Source organism: Danio rerio, chromosome 7, assembly GCF_049306965.1.
Source record: "Danio rerio strain Tuebingen ecotype United States chromosome 7, GRCz12tu, whole genome shotgun sequence".
Lineage (NCBI taxonomy): Eukaryota > Metazoa > Chordata > Actinopteri > Cypriniformes > Danionidae > Danio > Danio rerio.
The window spans coordinates 53,794,832-53,817,642 of NC_133182.1; the positions used below are offsets into that span (position 1 = coordinate 53,794,832).

The 22,811-nt window shown below is 40.9% G+C and overlaps 1 protein-coding gene across 4 annotated transcripts in view; it reads right to left on the reverse strand.

Annotated features, from left to right (window-relative positions):
- Window positions 1–1,124: 1,124 nt before the first annotated feature.
- Window positions 1,125–22,811, reverse strand: part of cyp2x10.2 (cytochrome P450, family 2, subfamily X, polypeptide 10.2) — a 147,565-nt gene continuing 125,878 nt past the window's right edge. Inside the window, exons 1-10 of one of the 4 annotated variants that reach the window (NM_001044309.2) lie at window positions 4,163–4,338; window positions 3,921–4,083; window positions 3,522–3,674; window positions 3,203–3,363; window positions 2,772–2,945; window positions 2,566–2,704; window positions 2,013–2,200; window positions 1,774–1,819; window positions 1,640–1,677; window positions 1,125–1,466 (exon numbers count right to left, since the gene is read on the reverse strand). In NM_001044309.2, coding sequence (NP_001037774.2) covers window positions 1,449–1,466; window positions 1,640–1,677; window positions 1,774–1,819; window positions 2,013–2,200; window positions 2,566–2,704; window positions 2,772–2,945; window positions 3,203–3,363; window positions 3,522–3,674; window positions 3,921–4,083; window positions 4,163–4,324 — 1,242 coding nt within the window. In that variant the 5' untranslated portion in view covers window positions 4,325–4,338 and the 3' untranslated portion in view covers window positions 1,125–1,448. Of the gene's footprint in view, window positions 1,467–1,639; window positions 1,820–2,012; window positions 2,201–2,565; window positions 2,705–2,771; window positions 2,946–3,202; window positions 3,364–3,521; window positions 3,675–3,920; window positions 4,084–4,162; window positions 6,456–22,811 lie in introns of those variants that run through there. The other 3 variants (NM_001328515.1, XM_073906178.1, XM_073906177.1) reach the window with 3 other exon arrangements.

Here is a 22,811-nt window from a genome sequence, read left to right on the forward strand (position 1 = left end):
AAGAGCCTCCTTCTCATCTCCACGTTACAGGGCCCCATGCTCCAGGGCCACCTCAGCCTATCTGGAAGCCAGTCCTTGTGGGGTACTATGTCAAGATTATCAGCTGGAGTGCCTAGAAGAACTACTAGAGCAGAGATGGGCAAACTTGGTTTTGGAGGGCTAGTGCTCCTGCAGAGTTTTGCTCCAGGACTAATCAAAAACACCTCAACATGCTATTTGTTGTCTTCATATGTCGTATGTTTAATTAGGGTTGGAGCAAAACTCTGCAGGACACCAGCCCTACAGGACAGAGTTTGTCAATTCCTGTACATAAGGACCCTCCAGCTATGTATACACTCCACCAGCTTTCTGGATTACATGCAGAACCCTAGCCTGCACCCAAACAATTACATACACACTTATAAGTATCTTATACACATTCACTCAATGCACAGTATTCCATTTCTTTGTTTTTATATTTCTTGTTCTTTGGATTACTGAATTTGTACAAATAAAAAGTTTAGAAAGTGGATTTGATTAGTTAAAATTATGGACTTAAAGCCTATGTGATGGCATCATTGTGATGTTTTATGTAAACATAACCTTTTTAGTTTTGATAGTTTTATTATATTTAGTTATCTTAAATTGTTTTTTAAATGTTTAAATAATCATGTTCCAATCCTGTTTTCTGAGCTAATCAGTCGGCATCAAACCTTCCACATAGTTACACAGGCAACTGCTAATGGTGTCTGTCTAGTGCCAAAGTGTAAGACCTTGTTTGGTCTATCTGTCTTCTCTGTAAAGAGAGCCAAACTGTGGAATGATTTACCAATTAGCTTAAAATCCGAAAGTAAATATTTTTAGGAGTGCTCTTAAAAAGTGGTCAAAAACAAAACAGCATTGTTTGCACAAATAGTCTACTGTTAGTTGGTTGGATCATCTTGCCTTTGCTTTTGCCTGCAGTAATTTCATGTAAAGAATTGTAATGTTGTGTATGTTTTTATTATATTTCAATTTTGTCATATTTTAAGCCTCCTGTGGACAGGTGTAGAGAATTAGCAAGTTTGCTAAAACACTTAAACAAATGCATTTGGTTGTCCAGTGTAATTGTGATGTCCATGTCTAATAAATAAATAAATAAACAAATAATTCAATAGCTTTTATTTGTTGTGAAAGGTGGAGAGGAGACCGTGCAGAACTCTGATATAAATTTTGCATTGGGCCTCCAAATGTCTCGAATCAGCCCTGGTATAGCATGAAATAGTAGGCAGCATATGTTCAGTCGACAAATTTACAAGCCTCTCCATGCATTCGCGGCTCTACAATTACACGGTAAGGTTTCACTGATTGAGTCCCACCATATATATATGTGAAGTCTGGCTCTCCTGCATCCTTCGGCCAGACCAGACGAAATCTCCGCAGTACAGTGACCAGGATGAGGAAGAGCTCCATGCGGGCTAGATTTTCTCCTAAACAAACACGAGGTCCTAGGAAATTGGAAAGAAAGTGGACATCATGCATAACGTCTTTTTTCTAATGTGCTTTCTGCTGATTTTATTTTTTAATCAGTCTGTTTAATTTTACAGTTCTGGACTTTGGATTGGACACGGTAAAAAATGGGTAAATGAGTGCTATTGATTGTCCAAAAAGATTACAGTACCTCATAATACTGTTTAATGGAACTGATGTAGCACACACCTGCAGAGAAAGGCATGAATGCATCATTCTTCACAAATTCTCCTTTTTCATTCAAGAAGTTTTGAGGGTTGAACTCATGTGGAAACTTCCACTGACCTTCCTCTCTGAGAGAAGATGACAGATACGGGATGATAATTGTCCCCTGTAAGAGTAGATTTTTTTAACATTAGAAATCTCCCCTATACAGTACATATTAGGCTTAGCAGTTGCAATTACAACAGTTTAAGCAATTGATTGTTTTGATATGATTAAATATATGATAGTTGATAAATGTTCATAACAAGAAGTTATTTCATATTAAAAAAGAAATGGTAGTACATAACAGTAAATGTCACCTTTGGGATGCTGTAGCCCCTGAGTTGAGTGTCGGTTTTGGCAGAGTGAAACATACTAAGAGGAGCAATATCAGCAACACGCTGACCCTCATGAATCACTGCTTGAACAAAATGCATGGCGTTTCTGTCCTCATATGTGACATGATCACGAGCACCAAGGACTTCATCGATCTCCCGCTGACATTGCTCTGAGGATGCATGTAGAGACATTTAAAGCTGACATTGAAAGACTTTTATAAACAACTCCCTAAAATATACAATATGAGCAAAAATCCCACAATATCCTATTCCACAATCCTTTATTGATGCACAACATTTAATAATGGATAAACGTTTTCCCTCTTTAATTTTTTTTCCCAATTTAATAGTAAAAAAGACTTGACACTAATATTTACTGAAAAACTATATATATATATGTGTGTGTGTGTGTGTGTGTGTGTATGTGTGTGTGTATATATATAAACTGAATTTTACCTAGTTGATCATTTACTTTTTCTTGATATTAAATGCAGATATAAAAAGGGGGTTGACACATTTTACCCACATTCCATACCTTGAATATGAGTGTAAGTCATCAAATACAGAGTTAAAGTGCGGAGTGTGTTAGAGGTTGTTTCAGTTCCAGCAATAAACAGGTCAAACAGCAAAGTGACCATCTGCGACTCATCAAATGAGGTGCGATGATCTGATTTCTAAAAACAGAAGGAGCTACTTACAAAATCTGTACATCAAATGATATTAAATATGCAGGTGTCTTACATTCTCCATCTCCTCCAAGTAACAATCAATCAAGTCTCTGGGCTCCCCAGCAACACGTGACGTCTTGTGTTCCTCCACAACTTTAAGAACATGTTTTGTGATTTGCTCAAAATATTGAAAAGCTTTTTGGAATGGCAGTGGGAAAATCCTCAACACTGGTGCTATTTCATAGAGCTGCAATTCAAGATAAAGATTTTTTTTGTATTAGTTTGTAAATAAATATTCCATTTGTGTACAAACTATGTACTATCTATTTTTGACAGTGAAAATACATATTTAGATGTATTTCTAAGTGTAAATAACAAAGACCAATAATAAACATAGTACAATAAGCATATTTTTACTTAACTAATCTGTAAACATACTTACTCAAAACAATATATCTGAGTAAACGTTTTTTATTTTATTTATTTATTTAATTTCATATTTACCATTGCCCATGGTCCAATTGTAATCTTGGTAAGATCTTCCACACTTGTGATCAATGTCTGGAAATATGCATCCTTGTAATTGAATCGTGACCCAAAAATGACTGAGGCTATAATGTTTGAGGCAGCTTGGTGATACAGATGCTGAGGGTCAATTGACTTTCCTGAAAAAGTTTGCATCCCTGAGACTGAATGTTCTCAAGCAGTTTGATATGCTAAAAAAAGTATCTAATAAAAATTATCTAGTAATTATGGACACTGAACATGCCTTTGTATAAATGTATATTAAATATGAACGGTGTCACATATGAGAACACTGTACCAGCAGATTCCTCCAGTAGTAAACAGATATGTTTGACCTCCTCCAGAATCCTCTGCTCCATACTTTTCTTTCCAAGGCCGAAGTTCCTCAGTGTGGTCAGAGCAAAGCGCCGATGTTCACGCCAACTTTCTCCATAATCTGCCATGATGACCCCTAGCAAAGACAAAAGTCATCATAACACACGCATTTAATAGTGTTCATTGACTTCCATAGTATTTGTTTTTTCCTACTAGGTCAGGGGTTTTTCAGTTTTCTGTAAAACATTTGCTTTGTGTTCAGCAGAAGAAAGAAACTCTTAAAGGTTTAAAACTTGTAAAGGGTGAATAAATATTGAGTAAGTTTTTATTTTTGGACTATCCCTTTAAATAAGTAAATGTTAGCTGCCGTTCTTATGCTTACCTTTGCCCCCTGTTACATGGCTAAACATCATATTATTTGATCTGCCAGAAAACTCAGCCGCTTGTGTGATCAGTGCCTCCTTGATCATTTTCTGTCCCGTTAACACCACTGCTGGCTGTGAACCAATGTATATCCCATAGATTGATCCATAGTGCTGAGCAAACTGCAGAAAAGGAAAATTATGATGTTTTTCATGCAGTATTTTAAATCCTGTTCTTTGCATTGTGTCCTTATGTTCCTACCTTATCAAAGTCTTTTAATGGGCTTATGCGATTCAGTTGCAACAAATTACCAAAGATTGGAACAGGTGCGGGTCCAGGAGGAAAGTTTTTGGGTCGCCGAATTCTCAGCTGTAAGTACAAAAGAAAAGCTCCAAGACACAACAGAACCAGTGCAGTCAACATGGTTACTGATCTACTAGATGACCAGACTGAACTCTGGTATTGAATACAAACAGATAACAGATACGCATGCACACAAAACTCCTTTTTAAAGTTCGTTAAACTGGAATCACGAACAAGACTATTTACAGTGCTCAACATATATGAGTATATCCCTCTCAAATCACTCATTTAAATTAATGTTTTTTATAGGAAGATTTAAATTATTACATTTGTGTATGTACATTAGAATAGTCAATACTGAAGCCAACTCTGGAGCTAATCTAACAAAATAGCTTATGATAACAGTCCAAAAACTAGTACGCCCAAATTTATATGTTAGGGAAAATATTAAATAAAATAAATTAAAAAGCAGTATTCAAGAGAAACAAAAAATGATAAAATTGTTTTTATCAATTGTTTTAAAACATTTTTATATGTAATTTTTGTCCAATATTGTGCATGAATTTGAATGTATTGTCTATTTCTAAATATGTTTTCTTTCTATGCAGAATTGTGTAATAAATCTGTGGATTTACAGTATGTAGAATGGTTTTGAGAGTATAGAACAGCAGTGCCCAAACTTTTTGTTATAAAGGGCCTAAAACCAAATATCATTGAGAACTTTGGGCTGAAGATAAATATACCAAACTATATTACATTAAAGTTGCCAATGCAGTATAACATTTAAAATAATAACTTTTTGCAGTAAAAGCATAAACAGTCACATTTGTAACATTTGCGGAGTTTAATGCTGAATACAGCAGAATCTGCCTTTGCCTTGATTTGTTCTCTATTCGTCGAGTGACAGTATGCGCATTTAAACTAAATCTGATTTATTTACACCATTTAATTGACATATTTTATTTCAGTTAGCTTTTAACAAAAAACAAACAAACAAAAAGGTTATATTTAAAATGACAATCTATAAACCATTCCCATCATTCTTGATACATAAATGGGCTCCACACAGGTTCTGCATCTCGTTTTTATACACTATGAACTGCAGCTACGCTAATTATTCTCTTTATTTCTCCATTTCCACCTGAGGATACTCATTCCAAGACCCTCAGATCACGCAGTGCCACTGATTCGATCCAAGACTAGCGACAAGATGATCCCAAGGTTTCCAATTCCTAGACTAGGCCGTATCCTGACCGGCTACTGTAGTGGTCATGAAGGAGTGGAGAGCATGAGACTGATTCCTGTGATGCTCCAGGGACAGATGAGTCTTTGCTTAGGTCCAGCTTCATGCCTCCGGCTCTGCACAAGACATTAGGCCAGTGAAAAAATGGTTGTGCCCAACTGAGCCTGGTTTCTCTCAAGTTTTTTTAATTCTTCACTTTCGCTAATTGGTGAAGTTTTTTTCTCGCTGCTGTCGCCACTGGCTTGCATGATTTGGGATCTGTAGAGCTGTGCATCGATGGAATGCTCTTCAGTGTTTGGAGTCTTAGTAGTGATTATTAAACTAACCTGAGCTAAACTGAATTGAACTTAAACTCTGAAAACGGAACTACACTGTTGCAATTTACTATGATCTTTCATGTGAAGCTGCTTTGACACAATCTACATTGTAAAAGCACTATACAAATAAAAGTGAATTAAATTGAAATTCTTCCTGTCTTCTTTGATGGCATGGCAAGATAAATTAAACCAGGGGCCAACTTTGGCCCGCAGGCCCTAGTTTGTGCATCCCTAGTATAGAAGCTGAAGCCCAACACATTAAAAAAATGACTTTTTAAAGGTTTATTATCAAAGTCCAATTAGAATTACTTGTTTGGTACGCAAAGCTAATGCAGGTCTCTCATGCATTAAAAGACATAAAATATTACTTTACATATTGTATTGTGGCAATGCAGTGGTGCAGTAGGTAGTGCTGTCGCCTCACAGCAAGACGCTCGCTAGTTCGATCCTCGGCTCAGTTGGCGTTTCTGTATGGAGTTTGCATGCTCTCCCTGCGTTTGCGTGGGTTTCCTCCGGGTGCTCCGGTTTCCCCCAAAGACATGCGGTACCCCAGTGTATGAGTGTGTGTGTGAATGTGTGTTTAGATGTTTCCCAGAGATGGGTTGCGGCTAGAAGGGCATCTGCTGCGTAAAAATGTTCTGGATAAGTTGGCGGTACATTCCGCTGTGGCGACCCCGGATTAATAAAGGGACTAAGCCAACAAGAATATTGTATTGTATATGTACATACATTTTCTAATTGATTAGTGATACCAAAGTTAATCTAAAAAAAGTAATAAATATGTATTTGCACCCCTTTAAATAAGTTAACAAATTGATTGAATGATAAGCTCCAATCTACAGATTTCAGCAGGCAGCTGGCACAGATTCTGTGTGGGCCTACTGAGTTAATTGAGTGTTTATGAAAGCTATGTTTACATATGGTATTTGGCTTTGCTGGAGTGCTCTCTTGTGGTTGGATAAATTAGTATACAAGTTTTACAAGTTATTGAATGATGCAAGCTCTAGATGAGAGCTAATAAACATGTTTTTCTCCATTTTTATAACAAACTGTATGAAGTGTCAGAAGTTACAATTTTCAATATACATTATTTATGTAAGGAATAATACATGTGTAGTAACGTTCGTTGTTGTGTGGGAAGAAGAAGACAGGGTCGGCGATATCAGGTAAATAATATACTTTTATTTTTATTTTTTCAATGCACAACATGTGTAGCAGTTCAGGTGTGTGTGTGCTCTCTCCTCTCCCCGGCTGCTCCTTCTCTTCTCCTTAAGAAGGGTGTCTCTCCGGCTCAATCACTAGACCAAACAGGTGTTATTTATTATTTCTGATTGGCCTGCTGATTAGCCGCCAGGCTCTGAGCATGCTCTCCCCCCTCATTGGGTGTTCGATCATGCTTACCTCTCCACATACCCCCACCACCCGCCTCAGGCCGGGGAGCCGTCCGGCCTGCAGCCCCCCCCCCCCCCCCCCCCAACCCCCCCCCCCCCCCCCCCGCCCTGGAGAGGAAGTCGGCTACAGCCATCTGTGCCCCCGGTCTGTGGATCACCTTGAATTTAAAAGGCTGTAATGCTAGATACCAACGGGTGATCCGCGCGTTGGTATCCTTCATACGGTGGAGCCACTGGAGAGGAGCATGATCTGAACAGAGGACGAATTCCCTGCCCAGGAGGTAATAGCGAAGAGTGAGAACGGCCCACCTTATCGCCAAACACTCCTTCTCTATGGTGCTGTACTTAGCCTCACTCTTACTGAGTTTGCGGCTAATGTACAGCACCGGCCGTTCTGCTCCTGCCACCTCCTGGGAGAGAACCGCCCCCAGACCCCGATCGGATGCATCCGTCTGTAAAATAAAGGGGAGAGCAAAATCAGGAGCGTGCAGTAGCGGCCCCCCGCAAAGTATAGATTTTACCTTTGAGAAGGCCTGTTGGCACTGCTCCGACCATTGGACGGTATCCGGTCCCTCCTTTTTAGTGAGATCGGTCAATGAGCTGACAAGGGCCGAATAATTAGGGACAAAACGCCTATAATATCCTGCCAGCCCCAAAAACTGTCTCACCTCCTTTTTGGTCTTAGGTCTCGGACAGGTTGCAATAGCTGCAGTTTTATCAATTTGGGGCTGCACCTGCCCGTGACCTAAGTGGAAGCCCAGATACCTTACCTCCACTCGCCCAATTGCGCACTTCCGTGGGTTGGCCGTGAGCCCGGCCCGTCTCAGCGCTGACAATACTGCCCTCAGATGTTGCATATGCCGCTGCCAGTCATTACTGTAAATGATGATGTCATCTAAATAAGCAGCGGCATATGCTGTGTGAGGGCCGAGTATTTTATCCATCAGGCGCTGAATCGTCGCCGGTGCCCCGAACAGCCCGAACGGAAGCGTCACAAATTGGTGTAATCCAAACGGCGTAGTGAAGGCTGTTTTTTCGCGGGATATTGGAGATAAGGGGATCTGCCAATATCCCTTTGTTAAATCCAATGTCGAGTAATACCGAGCAGCACCTAACCGGTCGAGCAACTCGTCAATACGTGGCATTGGATAGGCGTCGAATTTCGACACAGCATTGACTTTTCTAAAGTACCAAGACAATCGGGCTGGCCCAGTCACTGTGGGATTCTTCTACTACACCCATTTTCAACATATTACTCAATTCTTCCTGAATCACTTTTTTCTTGTGTTCAGGCAGGCGATACGGCCGGGTCCTAATAACCACGCCCGGTTCGGTCTCGATGTGGTGCTGAATCAAATTAGTTCGACCGGGCAGGGGTGAGAACACGTCAGAATACTCACGTTGAAGGTGCCGGATATCGATGAGCTGGCTAGCCGAGAGATGATCGCCCCCTGTGACCAGAGCGCCCGGCCGCTGGCGGCCAGTGCTCTCCGGCCCCAGGTCATCCTCATTTGTAACCAGTGTAGCCAGCATCACCTCTTCCGGCTCCCTCCACTGCTTTAGCAGATTAATGTGATATATTTGACGTGAACCAGCCCTATCCGAAGGCACTACCTCATAATCGAGATCGCTGACTCGCCGTGTGACCACAAATGGCCCTTGCCACTTCGCGAGTAATTTGGAGCTGGAAGTGGGTAGTAGTACAAGGACTTTATCTCCCTGTGAAAATTTACGTAGTTTAGTGCCCTTATCATAACGCCGGCGTTGGTCATCCTGGGCCTTGAGCAAATTCTCTGTAGAGAGCCGCCCCAGGGTGTGGAGTTTTGCTCGTAGGTCCAGGATATATTGAATTTCATTTTTACTCTGTGAAGGTTTGTCCTCCCAAGCCTCTCTAACAACATCTAAAACCCCACGGGGCTGTCTGCCGTAGAGAAGCTCAAAAGGGGAAAACCCCGTGGAGGCTTGGGGAACCTCCCGCACAGCGAATAATAAGGGCTCTAACCACTTATCCCAATTTTTCGCGTCCTCGTGAACGAATTTACGGATCATTGATTTAAGCGTGCGATTAAATCTTTCCACCAGCCCGTCTGTTTGTGGGTGATAGACGCTGGTGCGAATAGATTTAACGCCCAATAATCCGTAAAGTTCACGCAATGTGCGTGACATGAACGCAGTGCCTTGATCAGTGAGAATCTCCTTGGGGATTCCCACTCGGGAGATTATACGAAACAGAGCCTCCGCAACACTCTTTGCTGAGATGTTACGGAGCGCTACTGCTTCCGGGTATCGGGTTGCATAATCCACTAGAACTAATGCAAACCGATGCCCGCGTGCGGATCGCTCTAATGGCCCGATGAGATCCATACCAATTCTCTCAAAGGGGATCTCCATAATTGGTAATGGGCGCAAAGGCGCTTTTGGGGTGGCCGGTGGGTTCACCAGCTGACATTCACGGCATGTAGCGCACCATCTGCTGACATCACCGTAAATGCCCGGCCAAAAGAATCGGGTCATGAGGCGATTTAGTGTGGCCGCCTGACCTAAATGTCCGGCCATAGGATTAGAATGAGCCGCCTGGAAAAGCATTTCCCGACGGCTCTTTGGTACTAATAATTGGGTTGTATCCTCTTTTGTCTGAGCGTCTTGGGTCACTCGATACACCCTGTCATTAATTATCGCAAAATACGGATAGGAGAGGGGCCGATCAGGCTGAAGGTTTTGCCCATCTATAACCTGCACTCTATCGAGTGCATGTTTTAGCGTTTCATCACGCGACTGCTCCAGGGGAAAGTCTTTACACCGGGAAATTCCCAGCCCTTCCCCTGAATCAGTACGCGATGCCAATGCTTGGGATTCCCCCAGCTGAGCGACACGCCCCCCATCAGGCGATTTCCTCTTCCAAGAAACACCCGCACATAAGACTCCTAATAATCTATTAAATCCAGGCCAATTAGTTCCCAGAATTAGCGGGTGTTTGAGGTGCGGGTTAACTGCTACCTCTACGCTATGCTTTTTACCCCGGAATTGAATATCTATTGCCGTTAGCGGGTAGTGAATTATATCCCCGTGCACACACCTTACCCTTACCGTGCGGCTCGTATCCAATGCCGGGTCTTGAAGCAGGCTTTGGTGGATGGAGGTCTGGTTACACCCCGAATCCACCAAAGCTTGATATGTACCCCCCTTTCATACTCACAGGTATCCGGTATAGCCCGTCGCGACCGGGGGCGATGGTTGGTGTGGCGGGGGATCAACGCACTCACCTCCTTTGCGGAGCAACTCTTTAGTGCGCTATCCTCGTGCCCGCAGCGCCAATGCATCGGCCCAGACCTTCCCACTATACCCCCGGGGCCAGCAGGACCAACCGATTGAACCGGAGAGAGACCTGACGCTGTCTTAGAAGCAGCCAGGGGTCGAAACTCCACCCCTCCGTCCTGATAGGCGCACCCCCTCAACGGGACCTGCTGTTGATCCGCCTCTGTGCACTGCTGTCTGGGTGCTGGTGTGGGCGGTCTCCGCACTCTGGGCTGGGAACAGGATGGGGGAGAGAAAGAGGCAGAGAAAGAGGGGGAGAAGAGAGAGAAGTTATCTCGCCGACCCTGGACTTCGCCACCAGGTGATCCTCCGCCAGCTGGATGGCCGTCTCCAGATCCTTGGGCCGGTGGCACTGGACCCACTCCGATGTTCGGGAGGGGAGGCGGGCGATAAACTGCTCCAGCACCACGGCATCCATTATCTGAGCGACAGTCCGGCCATCCTGTAGTAGCCATCTGCGGCAGGCATCACGGAGCTGCTGGGCGAACACAAAGGGCCCGCTGGAGAATGGCTCGCTTCAGGTCGTTAAACTCCAGGAGATTTTGGGTCGGTAATTGCTGCGCGGCGAGTTGGGCTTTGCCCGACAACAGCGGGATGACTCTTACCGACCACTCGGCCCGTGGCCAGCCACACGCCTCCGCCATCTTCTCAAAGAGGTCCAAGAACGCTTCCGGGTCGTCATGTGGCGCCATTTTGGAAAAATCGATGGGAGGGTGGGCGGCAGATGTCGGAGCGGGCCGGATCTCCTGGGTCAGCACACTCCGGATTCGCTCGCGGTCCTCCCGCTGGGCCTCCATGAGGACTTGGAATCGTTGTTCTTGGATGTTTCTCATTTCCACTAGCGCATGATGTTGTTGTTGGTGGAGGACCGTGAGGGCCTGGATGGCTTCCGCAAATGGCAGTCTTGACGGAGTGGTCATTCTGGCAGCAAAGTTTCTTCTTCTTCCCGGGTTTCGGCACCACTGTAGTAACGTTCGTTGTTGTGTGGGAAGAAGAAGACAGGGTCGGCGATATCAGGTAAATAATATACTTTTATTTTTATTTTTTCAATGCACAACACATGTAGCAGTTCAGGTGTGTGTGTGCTCTCTCCTCTCCCCGGCTGCTCCTTCTCTTCTCCTTAAGAAGGGTGTCTCTCCGGCTCAATCACTAGAACAAACAGGTGTTATTTATTATTTCTGATTGGCCTGCTGATTAGCCGCCAGGCTCTGAGCATGCTCTCCCCCCTTATTGGGTGTTCGATCATGCTTACCTCTCCACAACATGTAATGGCTGAAGGTTTCTAGTGATTAACCTGCTGATCAACCTTTGTAACTAAGCTGGTGAACTTTACTGGTGAAAACTGAAATGCAACATATTAGCACATCAATCCACAGTAAAAACCCAGATTGAATGAAACTCTACATGCTCTTCTTGCCCAGCCCTGAGAATGAACATATTTGTGAACTCTCAATGCTGGGAAACACCCACATACTATTCCTTACACACAAAATAAATTCTTATACTTTACTTAATTTAGTTAATCTAATATTTATTGAAAATAAAAAGTATGTGCTCATGTCATCAAAGAGTATGCAGTGTCAGTGAATGGTGGTCTAGGCAGTAAAGGTGAGGAGGAAAGCAGCCTGGGTTTTGTTGGACTCCTAGTCCTCCCAGGTTAAAACATCAGTCAGAGGCTTTAAATAAGTTTAATCATTTTAATTAATTAGATAAATAAAGCATTACAGAGCTCCGAGTGTCAGAAAACTGCAACATACTTTAGGCAGTCTGTGTCAACTTGGCACACACACACTTCACTTCCACACTTCTTTTGCTTTTATTCAACAAATACACCGACAACTTCTCCACCAGAAAAGACTGGATTTTCAGTTGTAATCTGATTTTAAAAGGTATTTACGACACAAACTAGAAATCACAGAACTGGACACACAGAAAACTTCTTTAAGCTCCAGGCTTAAGACTGATGGTTTAATATACACTTTTATTCTAACTTTATGTATAATCAGGTGTTTTGCAACGTTTCCCTTGCTCCTGTATTAATAATATGGTTTTAATACTTCTGCAATCAACCTTTAACTCTACCACAGCTAAACAAGATCATAGATAGTTGTTTGATGTCCCTGCAAAGCAAATTTAATGTACTGAACAATGGTTTACATTTCATCCTAATATGTGTGCAACATATTAACATTTTAAGAAACATGAACATTTCTACCACAGTTTACATCAAAATACCTATGCAAATCCCTACACTTCTGAACAAAGGGCTATAAAACATACCTTATGCCTGAGGCCACCGCCCTAAGAACCATAAACACCATAAACAAGAAACCTCAGGCCAGAGAAGAACACCCAAGCAATAAGACTACAAACCAGAGAAAGACTTGAACCCAACACAGAGAACCCTAGAGGACTCCAGGGAGCAGGCAGGGACCCAGACAAAATGGGTTGATCGCACAGCTCAGACATTCCCATCTCTGACACCTTCTTTTCTTTCTTTTCCGTCGAGAGTCTAGTTTAGTGCACTGCAAACCAGTAGTCATCACGCCTCGCCCTGTTGTCGCTACAGACTTGAAACGACCGACTCCACCCCACTTCAAGCCTCGCGAGGACAAAGAACAGCCAGCTAGCCACGTGCTTAACAGAGAGTTTCTTCACATCAAAAAAGGAACTGCAAATAACACTTCCAGACTACATTTGAACTGATGTAAACTAAATGCGACCCTAAAGAAACCATAGAAGGGTTAAATTGATTATTTGTGGTCCGCTTGGTTTGGTCTTATAAAATCCAAGGTTTTCCATCATTACATTCTCTCAAACTCTTAATTTACTTTCTTTACTCTTCTCTACACTTGTATGAATGTGTGTTTGTGTAATGTGTTAGTTTCTGTTAGATTTGTCAATAAAGTGTCATTTTGCATAAAGAAAGGTGCCTGTGCACATTTATGAATCTAAAGTCTTAAACTTCGATCTTGCCACCCTGCTTAAACATTAATGGATTTTTATTTTGATAGTGGTAGCCATCATTAAGGTAAACTGTCCGTTCGAACGATCGCTGGACAACTCATTTGTTCAGATTTTAGGGGCCCTATCATACACCCGGCACAGTGTGGCGCAAGGCGCGGCGCAATAATCTTTTGGTAGTTTCAGCTTAGCGCAAGAGTCGTTTTGAGGCGTTGCGCTACGCTGTTTAAATAGCAAATGCATTAGCGCTCATTTGTGCGCCCATAGGCATTCTGGTCTAAAAAGGGAGGCATTCTGAGGCGGACCACTGGCGCGTTGCTATTTTGAGAAACTATAATAGATTTTTCATTAGACCAAAACTAACCCGGTCTAAACTCCGGCGCAGAGTTGCGCCTCGCTTACACACTGCTTAATACCCACAAGAGAGCAATAGGCAAATATCTTTACATATGGAAACATTTAAATATTAAGGATATATATAGGATATAATAAGAATAGATATAGAATATAAATATAAAGGATTAAAATATTACAAAACATATTATTTTCTAGCCTACATAAATATGAAAAATCACTGCTTTTATGTCTTCTTCATCTCGGGAGGCTTTTTCAGTTCATTCATAACAATTTGCTTTTGTATAATGTTATTATTATTAGCAGTATTATTTAATATATCCATATTTATATTTGTTTTATTAAAAACAAGCTTAGATTTGCCCACCTGTTTAGACCATATGGGGCACAGCATGTGTTTTAGGATATAACTCATGAGCACATTTTGTTATTATTATTCATTTATTCGTTTGCTGGAAATTAGAACTGAATTTAGAAATAGTTTTGAAACAAATCTTTGCGCTTACCAACAAAATTATTTATTTATAGACTAATTGATGTCTGTGCGTAAAGGTTTCCCTATCCAAGAGCGAATGTGAAAGTAGATTGATTATCTCTCATTCTCACGCAGTAGATGCTCGGTTTAACAGTTTTCTGTTAAAAAACTGTCAACTGTTAACTGTTTGCTTGTGAAATGCTAATTTTTTCCACTTAGACTTACTTTGCGTCCTGTAAATAGTGAATGCGCTCTTGGCGCGACGCAGCTGGCTCTTAAAGGTAATGGGAGATGAGACTCTAATTGGTTTATTCTCAAAACACACCTATAACTCATAAAGAAAATAAAGTCAACCCTTTAAGACCATGCGCCACGGCATAAGGCAGATTTCCCGTCCTTAAACAAAAACGCGTTCTGACATGCCCTGAAAGTGTTTGTGCCCTGCGTTTTGCGCTCTGCGCATGGACTGTCAAAATAGAGCCCAAAGAGTTGATTCTTTTGAAGCCCCGTTCAAATTAATTTTCTTCTTCCCTTTGAGCTAATTCGCTACAATCATTTTGGTGATAACAAGTACCAAGGAGTTAACTTCTCTGTTATCAGTCACACAAAGTCACAGCTGTTATGGAGCAAGGTTATATGAGGTTAAGCACATAAGGTTATATAAGGATAAACTCATCAGCATACGTTATAATTAGTTAAACAGAACTAAACTATTACTTTTTAAATTCAACTACAGAATTATTAATGGAAGGATTAAGACAAAGTTAAAATTATCAAAAATTCCAAATTACAAAGATTGCCATCAGTCTCTCAATCTCTGTCTGTGGAATTTGTATAGGACAGGGACAGTACACATTAGTATAACTGCATGTGGAGAACAAGTTCACTCATCCGACGTGATCTGTGATTGCTCCAAGTGTGTGTGGTTGTGTTGATTCCAGGTCGACACTGAGAATTCACTAGGTGGCCTGCCACAACAGGGAGAAAATGGAAATTCCACACAGCAAAGCCTGGAATGCATGCAGATTTTACATAAACTGCCTTTGTATTATGGCTCAATTAAACAGAACACATGTCTGCATCTCTGACATGACATGAGTGTCACTGCTTAGTTTCTGATCCAGAAGCAAGGGTCCAGAAGCAACAAGCAAAAACTGCTCAGTTTCACACTGAAGATATTTAAAACGGAAATGCAGGTATAACACTGCTTTCAAATAACAGGTTCGAAATATGTCTTTACCCAGAGTTAAATGTGTATTTATAATAACACAGAGTTGTGCACAGTGTGAAAGGTCCTGATGTGTCTGAAGATGCATTGCATGCCGATGAGAACATTCCAGATGAGCAGACTACTCAAAATACAGTTTGGTCCATAAATATTTGGACATCGAAACAATTCTAACATTTTTGGCTGTATACACCAACACAATTGATTTGAAATGAAACAAACAAGCTTTAACTGCATACTATCAACTTTAATTTGAGGATTTACATCCAAATCAGGCGAACGCTGTAGGAATTACAACAGTTTGCATATGTTTAATTGTTAATGGTCTAAAAGTAATTGGACAATTGGCTTCTCAGCTTTTCCATGGCCCGGTGTGTTATTCCCTCATTATCCCAACTACGAGCAGATAAAAGGTCCAGAGTTAATTTCAACTGTGCTTTTTGCATTTGCAATCTGTTAGAGTTAAGATAAGATCCAAAGAACTGTCACTATTAGTCAAGCAAGCCATCATTAGGCTAAAAACAAAACAAACCCATCAGAGAGATAGCAAAAACATTAGGCACGGGAAAAAAAAACAACTAGTTGGAACATTGTTAAAAAGAAAGAGTGCACCAGTGAGCTCAGTAACACCAAAATACCCAAGAACACTCTCCAGGAGATAGATGTATGTGTCAACAATCAAGAGAAGACTACACCAGAGTGAATACAGAAGGTTTACTATAAGATGTAAACCATTGGTGAGCCTCAAAAACAGGAAGGCAAGATTAGAGTTCTAAAAAAGCCTTCACAGTTCTGGAACAACATCCTATGGACAGTTGAGATCAAGATCACTTTGTACCAGACTGATGGGAAGATAAGAGTTTAAGGAAAGGAACTGCTCATGATCCAAAGCAGCGAAGCATGGTGGTGGTACTGTCATGGCGTAGGCATGTATGGCTGTCAATGGAGCTGATTGTCTTGTATTTATTGATGATGTGATTGCTGACAAAAGCAGCAGGGGGTATTCTGAAGTGTTTAAGGCAATATTTTCTGCTCGTATTAAGCCAAATGCTTCAGATATCATTGGACAGCATTTCACAGTGCAGATGGAGAATGACCTAAAGCACACTGCAAAAGCAACCAAAGAGTTTTTAAAGGGAAAGAAATGAAATTTATGCAATGACTAAGTCAATCACCTGACCTGAATCCAATTGAGCATGCATTTCACTTGCTTAAGACAAAACTTTACAATGTAAATACCTTCGAATAAAGCGGACTGTCAGCAGTTAAAGCACATCTTGTTTATTTCATTTCAAATCAAATGTGTTGGTGTATAGAGACAAAAATGTTAGAACCGTGTCTATGTCAAAATATTTCTGGACCTAACTGTAGTTGAGTTATTAAGCCTTAAGTAGCCTATGTTTAACCAAATATGTTGAGAGTAGACACTATCACGGAAATGCAACACACATGATTATTTTATGTTTTTGACACTTATTGTTAATACAATACTTAGTGTCAAGTATTTTTTCCTTTCCAATGCACTAGTTTTCTATTGTTTTTCAATTTAAGCTTATGCTTCACACATGTGGGAGTGCATTACCCTCATGTCTTGCATCTTTTGAAGAGCTGCACATTTGATCATCACAATTTTTAAACACAATGTCAAATTAAGAGACCTTTAACTTGCACATGCAGCGCTGCTCATCACGGTTAGTTTCAAAGCAATAGATCAGGGGTTTCCAAACTCGGTCCTAGAGGGCCGGTATCCTGCATAGTTTAACTCTAATTTCCTTCAACACACTTACCTGGAAGTTTTAGTATACCTAGAAAGACCTTGACTAGCTGGTTCAGCTGTGTTTAATTGGGGTTGGAACTAATGGCCCGTTTCCACTGAGTGGTACGGTACGGTTTGGTACGCTTTTATGGCCGTTTCCACTGTCAAAAGGCGTACCGAACCAAACCGTACCGTACCACTTTTTCTGGACCCTTTCAAAAGGGTCCCAAACTGCAGAAAGGATCCCAAAAGGTGGAGCTACACACGCAGCTGAATGCTATTGGTTAACAGAGATGCGTCATTCATAGACTCAACAAAATACAAATACACAGCGAGAGATTACAGTGCAATTATATATAAATATGCAGCCATGGTCGATCCCGTAAACAAACCCTGTCGTCGTCATGATAAACAGCCACAAAGCCATGGAGAAGAGCAGATTTACCCTGTGCCTGCGTAGTTTTTTACGAGCCAGTCTGAAGCTCGAGTGGTTTCACTTTCTTCCCTGCGCTCGCCGCGCGTCTCTATCTGAAATAACAAACTTCCTGAGCTGATGATAATAACATGCACTTGATTATTGACAAGCTTTGGAAACCCAATCCTGTGAGAAGCTGACAAACGCGAGAATGACACGTTCAGAAAGAAAAGGACAAACGCGGGAGTGGATCGCGGAAAAAAAAGCGAAGTCAGGGAGCACGTTATTTCTTCAGCAAACATGAACAAACTGCCTTGTTTTAATTATTATCATCACCTTTTGGACTAATATGAACTGGGAATGATGGAATAACTCTCTAACAGAGGCTTCATGTGCTGCTGAAGATTACAGACACAGATGAGAAGTTTGCTCTGACTGTAGACTATACTTTGTGTTGTTTTGAACCTAATTAACGACGAAATGTCTGCTTTGTGTAGTTCTTCTGTAGTTGGTAACATATCGGAGACTGTAAGGGTCTGTATGTGTTCATATATGTTTATTTGTTTATTTATTTATTTAATTTAATTACAGACGTTACAGTAGGCTATTTCGCACCGTCATTGATCTGCAGTTATAATCAACTCATGTTCATAGAAAAGTTAGTAATAAACATTTATAAACAAGTATTTATGTGTGTAAAGCATCTGTTTTGTGAGAAGTGCTTTTCATATGATATGTAAACGACCTGTACAGCTTTTTTGTAGACATTTTCTCGAGCAAAAATGACGTCGACTGAAACTTTGTCATACACCACACCCACCAAAAGAGTACCCTTGGTAGTGGAAACGCAAGGCTGATAAAGGTGACCCATACCGACCCGAGCTGTACCGTACTGTACCAGTCAGTGGAAACAAGCCATAAAATATGCAGGACACCGGCCCTCCAGGACCAAATTTGGGCACACCTGCAGTAGACAAATCAGAAAAACTTGTAGGTGAGGCAACCGTTGCAAGTGTATGTTTACAGGCACTCAGTGGATGTGTCCAGATAGTCGTGTACTCTATCCTGTGTTTGGTATGAATGATTCCTTACAGTGCATGCCATGGTTCAAAGTTTCAGCAACTTTTCTGTGTTTGTGTGTGTGTGTGTATAGCTGTTGCTCAGTGTGCTGCCTATTTCTACTTGCTTGCTTTGTTATTCCTTTTGTTTACTGTTATGCTAACTGTGTATGCAGTGCTCAGGAGTTATTTGTCAGAGTCACATCTGCCTCTTTTTCACTTCTCTGGCTAGAGTTTATCTCTCATCTGACTTTTTTGCATCTCCATTCTTTTGCTGGAGTTGTTACTATCACCCAGCTTTCTTTATTCACGCAATTAGCTTTTGTTGAGAACAAGCCTTTTTATCAGACATTTTTTTGTTGCTTTAACATTTGGATTCTGACTTTCTGACATAACAAACTGACTAAACATGGATGTGATCTTTTGATTAACAATTCAGTACAAATAAATCAGCATAAAAAACAAATGCTGGAAACAATGTTCAAGCACTTTGGATGAAGGTTTCTGCTAAATGACTAAATGTAAATGTGGTCAATGCTCATGTGGTGCAAGCTTTAACAACCCACATGCCCAAGCTTACTGTTCAAGACAACACCTGATAGCTGATGCCACCACATCTCCCGCTGTATATATTCCTCTAGCAGTCTTCACCGCTGGTGGTGTAGAGGAACATGCACCCATGCCACCCAACTTTTCAGGCACATACACTGTATGTATAGTAGTCATCAGAAGTGAACCCTGTCCAAAACTGCATCCCATGTATCCTGGTCTATTTTATTATTAAGGTCATAGACCAATTGGTGCAGAGATAGGGGATGACTGTAGAGTGGCAAAGATGTTCATTAAATTAAATATTGAGCCTTTAGTGCTTGGTTTAGAAGATAGGATAGTATCATCTTCAAAAGGAGGTGGAACATTGGTAACATTTGTCATATGTTTATGAACAAGATCACATACTTATAAAAATATGAAGAAAATGGCTTTTTCTGGGTGTTATACAGCTGGGCAAATTTAGATTAGTCATGCCAAGCACCACCCACAAACCTTTGGCTAACGTCTGATGCATATGGCACACTTTTCTGGAAATACTTTTGCAGGTCCTCTGTCATCTTTTAATTCATTTAAATGAATAGGATTTTAGGGCCTTGAGTGTTTTATTTAGCCCACCTGGAAACAAATCTGAGTGGATAAAAAAGCTACAATGTTTATATTGATCACAGTGCTCATTAATAAACGTTTACAAATCTGATTTACTACTACTACTGTTATTTATGAGGATTGCTTTGTGATGATGAACATTTATCACTTTGACTTAAACAATAGATTATTAAAAGCTTCAGGGGTGGCCAGAGTTTACACAAGAGTGGCCGTGGCCTTGGGGGCGCCCCTGCTTACATTTCCATAAACATGGAGTGGCACAAAACAAAATGTAATTAATTGGTTGCCTGTCAGTTATATCAGGAGTTCCTTAACTTTTCAGCAGGCGACCCCCAAAATGACAATGCCAGTGACTCGCGACCCCCAATATCCTCTGAGGTGGTTATAAATACAGAAACATTGCATGCAATAGCATACACACACACACACACCGATAGACCCAAGTCTATTCTTCATTGATAATTTTTTTTCGTTTAATTTGTTAGAAGGATTCTACCATATAGAATAGTAGTCAATCGCCTCTGTCTAATCATGCAAACTGATATGGTTGTGATTAAGAGATTGTATACTCGGCTTGTGCAAGACTCAAGATGTTATACGAACTTGAATGAATGAGTATAATATACAAAAACAAGACTAAATAAAATGATCAAATATTTATTCAAATTAAGTATTATGATTGTCAGATAAAATGTAAGATAAATATATTAATATTCTAAACCATCTTATATTAAAATTGAAGTTAGATATGAGCTTAAATTAAACTAAAGCAACATAGTGGACTTTTAACCTAACCATTTTCCATGGTTAAGGTTAAGGCTGTTGTACATTGGACAATTTTTACCTGCATTTTACCTGCAATTAAAGGCAGCTGTCTGCCCCTCTGACTGTAGGGGTGACTGCAATTTTTAGCTGCAAGAACAGAAGAAGGGCTCTGAGACACAACAAAACCAGTGCATTCAACATGGTTACTGATCTACTAGACTGTCCACATGCAACCTGCTATTTAATGCAGACAGTAAACTTATACACATGCACACAAAACTCCTGCTATAAACTTTGCTGACCTTTTTAAACTGTGTTGAACTGGAGTCGGGAAACAGAGACTATGTACAGTAGGTGAAAAGGTAAGCAAAGATTACAAAATGGGTGGAAAGGTCAATGTCCTCATGTGTTTTGAATAAAGATGTTCCTGAGGGTCCATTTTGTAAACATGGCCTATACCAGTGGTTCACACCATTTTTTAACCTGCGACCCCTTAAACCAAACACATATGTTTCCGTGGCTCCCCTGTAATATTTAAATAAACTCGCTATTTGTGGAGGGTTGGTAACTTACTCAAATGAAAAATTGATAATTGTTTTTACTGGTTAAACTGTCCAAAGTCCAAAGAAGTTCATAGTTACACTTATATAATAACCTATATTTAACTTAAATATAACCTATATTTGGTTTTAAAGCTGGTACAGCTTCGCAGATCAATCAGAATGCAGGCAGAGCATGTTCAGACTAAACGTGTGCAGGACAGTAATTTCTGCAGTAATGAAGTTTGGTCACGCTCCTGCGCAACATCTGTGTTAAATTTGATCAAGTACAAATGAGACCTTGTTGATTGTAATTCTAGCAACATCTGAAACTCCAATGTGCGCAATCATATCAGCTGGACAAAACGCTTTTACTATGAGAGGGACAGGCACCCTTGTGCTGTGCTTATTCTGTGAGTTAAATAAGTACAGATTTATTTGACTTTTAACAAGATTAGCATGCAAATATCTGTTCTGCAACATATTTGTGGAACATATTCTCCATATTTGTGGAGTGGGTACTGAAGGGAAAAAAACATTATTTTATCATTTCCCTCATTCCAGCCCCAACCTGGCCCAGTTGATTCTAACCTCTGATCATGTGGATGACCTGGCAACATTGCCTGTGATTGAGGGAATGTTTGAACATAACAAAGTCATAAAGGTAAGCCTTGCCCACACCCCAACCATTTTGGTAAGCTTCAGCTGAACCTGTGAAGTTTGACGTTATCAACTACTCTAGTCATATTCCTTGTACCCAGAGTCTCTGCTGAACCACTCAGCTCATTGATTCATTTATCAGTTAACTGCTCATCTCCAGTATTAAAAATGGTCCTGCTCAACCTCCCTCGCCTGCCTTCTCTTTAGTCAATTCTACAAGAAAGACTTAGGAGACAGATCCATGTTTTAGCATTTTATTGTGAATTGTTTGGATTAATATAAGTTTAGTTACTTTCCTTTCATAAAGTCCTATCCATCCATAATGCAGGTCACTGGTAGATCCTACCTAAAGACTAAGGCAGGGCAACACTAACCCTGCACTGGAGACCAAGTCAACCTGGTAGATTGTTTAGATAAACCTATATATAGCATACTTGGTTTGTTCTAAGCTGAAGGGATAATTAGTGACTTACAATTGAGGAGGTATTCAGTGATTCAACAAGAAGCGACAATACATACAAAATGTGCTAGTTATACAAAGAAACTTGTTTGCTCTCAGAGAATTTCAGTAGTATCTGGATGCAGCCTTTATAATGCAAGCTAAGATTGGATCACTCAGCTATGCAATGTCAGACACAATGCACTCAATGGAGTGAGTGACGTCACTGTGATGAGTAGGGTTAGGAGTTGGGTTAGGTGAGCGCATTAAAAAGCATTGGATGCAGCTCAGTGTAACCAGGGATATGACACTGACAACAGAAGTGCAGATCCACATGCAGGTTTATTAGCGAGATCAGGCAAGCAGTGGTCAATATAGGGGCAAACAGATGTATAAGGGCAATCCAGGATCGTAGTCAAAATAACAGGCAGATGGTCACAAGGCAGGCAGCAAACAGGATTAAACAAATAAACAAGGCCAGGACCAAAAAACCACAAAGGAAAATGCGCTGTAGTGTCACTAAAACAGTA